At 50.4% G+C, this 4,720-nt stretch overlaps 1 protein-coding gene across 1 annotated transcript; it reads right to left on the minus strand.

Moving 5' to 3' along the window:
• Positions 1 to 3,676: 3,676 nt before the first annotated feature.
• Positions 3,677 to 4,093, minus strand: LOC112116139 (ribonuclease-like). The gene has a single exon (XM_024213473.2). The coding sequence runs from the start codon at positions 4,091 to 4,093 to the stop codon at positions 3,677 to 3,679; it is 417 nt and encodes a 138-aa protein (XP_024069241.2).
• Between the last annotated feature and the right edge of the window lie 627 nt (positions 4,094 to 4,720).

A 4,720-nucleotide genomic window follows, 5' to 3' on the forward strand; every position in this document is an offset into this window, starting at 1 on the left:
GCTGTTACACTGTAGGGTCTCTGCTGCCAGGATTGTCCCCGGAGCTGTGTTTGTCCAGCATGAAGCACGTGGGACCCAGTCATAATGGGCGATGCTGGGACTACAGCACAGCAATGAAATCTCCCCCCCCGCCGCGGACACGGAGCCATCTGTGATACCCTGTTAATCTCCTAGGAATTGGTTATTGGTGCTCTGGGAACACCTAGGGGCTGAAAATGAGATCAGGGCCCCCATTGTGCCAGGTGCTGCCCAGACCTTGAGCAAGATTAGGGCCCCTGTTGTGCCAGGCTCTGCCCAGACGCCGACTGAGAACAGGCCCCCATTGTGCCGGGCACTGCACACACCCCAACCGAGATCAGAGCCCCCGTTGTGGCAGGCACTGGACAGACCCCGACCGAGATCAGAGCCCCCATTGTGGCAGGCACTGGACAGGAGTCCTGACTCTCCCACCACAAGATGCTGTCCTGGGACAACCAGTCTCCCACAGTACAATATGGTCTCCCACAGTATTCTTGCCAGCAAGTTTAAAAAGTATGGATTGGATGAATGGACTATAAGGTGGATAGAAAGCTGGCTAGATTGTCGGGATCAACAGGTAGTGGTCAATGGCTCGATGTCTACTTGGAAACCAGTATCAAGCAGAGTGCCCCAGGGGTCGGTCCTGGGGCCGGTTTTGTTCAACATCTTTAGTAATGATCTGGACGATGGGATGGATTGCACCCTCAGCAATTTCGTGGATGACACTAAGCTGGGGGGAGAGGTAAATAAGATGGAGGGTAGGGATAGGGTCCAGAGTGACCTAGACAAATTGGAGGATTGGGCCAAAATAAATCTGATTAGGTTCAACAAGGACAAGTGCAGAGTCCTGCACTTAGGATGGAAGAATCCCATGCACCGCTGTAGTCTTGGGACTGACTGGTTAAGCAGCACATCTGCACAAAAGGACCTGGGGATTACAGTGGATGGGAAGCTGGATATGAGTCAGCAGTGTGCCCTTGTTGCCAAGAAGGCTTACGGCCTATTGGGCTGCATTAGTAGGAACAGTGCCAGCAGATCGAGGGAAGTGATTATTCCCCTTTATTCGTCACTGGTGAGGCCACATCTGGAGTATTGCATCCAGTTTTCAGCCCCCCACTAGAGAAAGGATGTGGACAAATTGGAAAGAGTCCAGCGGAGGGCAAAAAAAGTGATCAGGGGGCTGGGGCACATGACTTACGAGGAGAGGCTGAGGGAACTGGGGTTATTTAGTCTGCAGAAGAGAAGAGTGAAGGGGGGATTTGATAGCAGCCGTCAACTACCTGAAGGGGGGTTCCAAAGAGGATGGAGCTTGGCTGTTCTAAGTGGTGGCAGATGACAGAACAAGGAGCAATGATCTCAAGTTGCAGTGGGGGAGGTTTAGGTTGGATATTAGGAAACACTATTTCACCAGGAGGATGGTGAAGCACTGGAATGGGTTACCTAGGGAGGTGGTGGAATCTCCATCCTTAGAGGTTTTTAAAGCTGGGCTTGACAAAGCCCTGGCTGGAATGATTTAGTTGGTGTTGGTCCTGCTTTGAGCAGGGGGTTGGACTAGATGACCTCCTGAGGTCTCTTCCAACCCTAATCTTCTATGATTCTATGAACCAAGCTAGTGGCATCTTCCCTTTTCCCAAAGAGCTCAGAGCAGGATGCTCGTGCCCCAGCCATGCCAGGGGGTGAATGAGAACAGCAGAGAGATCAAACTCAGCAGCCGATGAGGAAATAGCACCCGGCTCCGCAGAGAGACACAAACCAGCTGGAGTCTTTTTGTTCCGTATTTGTGCAGTGCTGAGCAGAATGGGCCCCTTGTCCAGCTCTGGGCGTCCTAGCCCCGCTCCCACCCCAAACACACTCAACGCCAGTTTGAAACAGCAGTAAAACCTTTTATTGCAGCCAAAGCAGGAGATTTCCCTCTGAAACAAACCCCAGCAGGAATATTGAGCAGAAGGAGGAGGGTAAACCTCAGTTCTGACATAAAAAGTGTTATCAATTTTTGTTTATAATGTTACCTCATTACAAACTTGCCTGTGCCTTCACTGAACAACAGAGATACTCACAGTTATTTTTATCCAGGATGTTTGGAGAATGTAATAACTGACATGCCTAGATTTTTAATTGCTCATGTGAATTAAATACATTCAAGGAGGATTTTACTTTCTGCCTGTTACATTCATGGCATACACAGAGAGAAGTTAGATAAAAACATACTATACTCTTGCTAGAAAGAAGCAATTTTATTTCTTATAATCCAGAACCTTAACCCACAAGAATTCAAAACACACAGAGAGAGAAAACAGGCCGCTCCCTAAGGCACAATTCACCCAATTTACTCCAGGCAGGCTGTCTGCAGATGGTGCTGAAGACGCAGATCAAATGCTCCGCTCCAGAGCCCCCTAGCCTGTCAGCAGGATCGGGGAACCCCTTGCACTTGAAGTGATAGCTTTCTAAGGAAGGCCGCATGTCTCTGGCCAGCCATAAAACCATCTTTATGACACTCAAGTGTGTTTACACAGGCTCTAAAACATAATTTACATAACTTGCATCTTCCTTTATCTCTGTAGACTGTCTTCCTTTGTGTTATTTTTTGAATGGGTAGATAAGCATTAAGAACAGGAGTACTTGTGGCACCTTAGAGACTAACAAATTTATTAGAGCATAAGCTTTCGTGGGCTACAGCCCACTTCTTCGGATGCATATAGAGTGGAACATATATTGAGGAGATATATATACACACATACAGAGAGCATGAACAGGTGGGAGTTGTCTTACCAACTCTGAGAGGCCAATTAAGTAAGAGAAAAAAAAAGTGTAGCCCACGAAAGCTTATGCTCTAATAAATTTGTTAGTCTCTAAGGTGCCACAAGTACTCCTGTTCTTTTTGCGGATACAGACTAACACGGCTGCTACTCTGAGACCTGTAGATAAGCATTGTTTGTTGTGAGCAATAATTAATTGAAGTCTTTAGTTGCAAGTTGCAAGTACACTGGGAATGGCAGGTGTTAAAGCCAATAGGGTCAAAAGGCAAATATCAAAGACCAGGACAGCAGTCTAGTAGAGGGATGAGATTATCTGGAGAACAAGCAAGGAGGATCTTTGTGGTTTAAAGAGAGTCCTGACTTGAAAGGAATGTCTAAATGCTCTGTATTCAGGATCAAAGAGGCTGAGACTGAAGATTCTTATCGGAAGCCCTAATAGGGGGAATTTCTCCCTTCTCTCTTTATAGCAATAAACCTCCATTTAAACCCTTACCAATGTCTTACTGAAAGTAAAACCTTCTATAAGCTCTCTCAAAGGCTGTATCCCTGCAATTTGAAGAAAGACACTGCTGCTTGGAAAATGTTTTGCAGAGGATATGGGTGACTTCTCTCTAACGCCTGTTTCCACCAATGGTGCAAGCTTTGATTACTACTTATATGCTTGAAACGGCTCTAGCTTCTTGGGAGATGCCTGTTTGCAAATACTTTACCTAAGTGCAAAGCTTCTGATATCATGGCTATGGAAATGGTGAGATGCTTTATGTGCCATGGAATCCAATGACCTTACTGGCCTGAGGTCTAATCAAGAAGCCATTGGAGTTCAGATTATTTATTGTATTTGGGAAATCCACACTTATTACAGTACAGCGCCTGGGCAAAGTTTACCAACTGGCAGGGCGGCACTAGATACGCCTCAAGTACTGGATGGGCGACCCGTTGCGGCAGACCAGGCGGATACGGGCCGTGGTGGAGCTGCCCTGATAGAGGCATGGGCCCTTGGGCAGGCGGGTGCAGACGGTCAGCCGGAAGGTTCGCAGGCTGTCGCGGGCGTCTCGCCCATGGCTTGTCCCCGAGCTGCAGACGGCTCTCAGCTGGGCCTCGCTGGCGTGGACGAAGGTGTTCTTGCCCTGGCAGCGGATGCTCCGCCTCCCCATCATGGTGGTGCAGTACTGCTGGTCGTTCTCAGCCCATGACTTGGGGAAGTCGAGATGCCGCTTCAGGAATTTATCGTATTGGGCGTCGGCTGTTGAGAGTGCCAGGCAGGAGGCCGCCAGGCAGAGCAGGGGCAGAAGAGCCGAGCATGGTGCCTTCAGGGCCATGGCGGGGCCAGCCCTGGGTTTGTCTGCAGCGGGGAGAACGGGGCCTGTGGGGTGGAGACACCACGGGAAGCTGCTTCTAGTGTGGAGCACCCTGGCACCAAATGCCCCCCCCCCCGATCCCAAAGCTCCGCCCCCTCCCATAGTCCTCCCACTCTGCTCCCTCTCATTAGTCTCCCCACTCTGCCCCCAAATCTTTGCTCCCTCCCATTATCCCCCCACTCTGCCCCCACAGCTCTGCCCCCTCCCATTGGCCCTCCCCTTATCTCTCCACTCTGCCTCCAAACCTGCGCCCCCTCCCATGGGCCCCCCCACTCTGCCCCCAGAGCCCTGCCCCTCCCACCCCACCCCCAAAGAGCCCTGTTCTAACCACTAGACCCCACTCCCCTCCCAGAGCTGGGGAGAAAATTCATGAGTCCTGGCTCCCAGCCCCCGCCCCCCGCGCTCTAACCACTAGACCCCACTTCCCTCCCCGAGCCGGGCTAGAACCCAGGAGCAGAACTTGATGAATAATGGGTGTTGGGGCCGTCACACAGCTCAGTATGTGTCTTTGGCTGGGGGCAGCGGGAGAACACAATATTTTGAAACTTTCAATCAGCCGACAAGGTGAAAACAAGTCATGTCACGTGA

The sequence above is a fragment of the Terrapene carolina genome, unplaced genomic scaffold (genome assembly GCF_002925995.2).
Source record: "Terrapene carolina triunguis isolate 2854851 unplaced genomic scaffold, T_m_triunguis-2.0 Scaffold612, whole genome shotgun sequence".
NCBI classification, from domain to species: domain Eukaryota; kingdom Metazoa; phylum Chordata; order Testudines; family Emydidae; genus Terrapene; species Terrapene triunguis.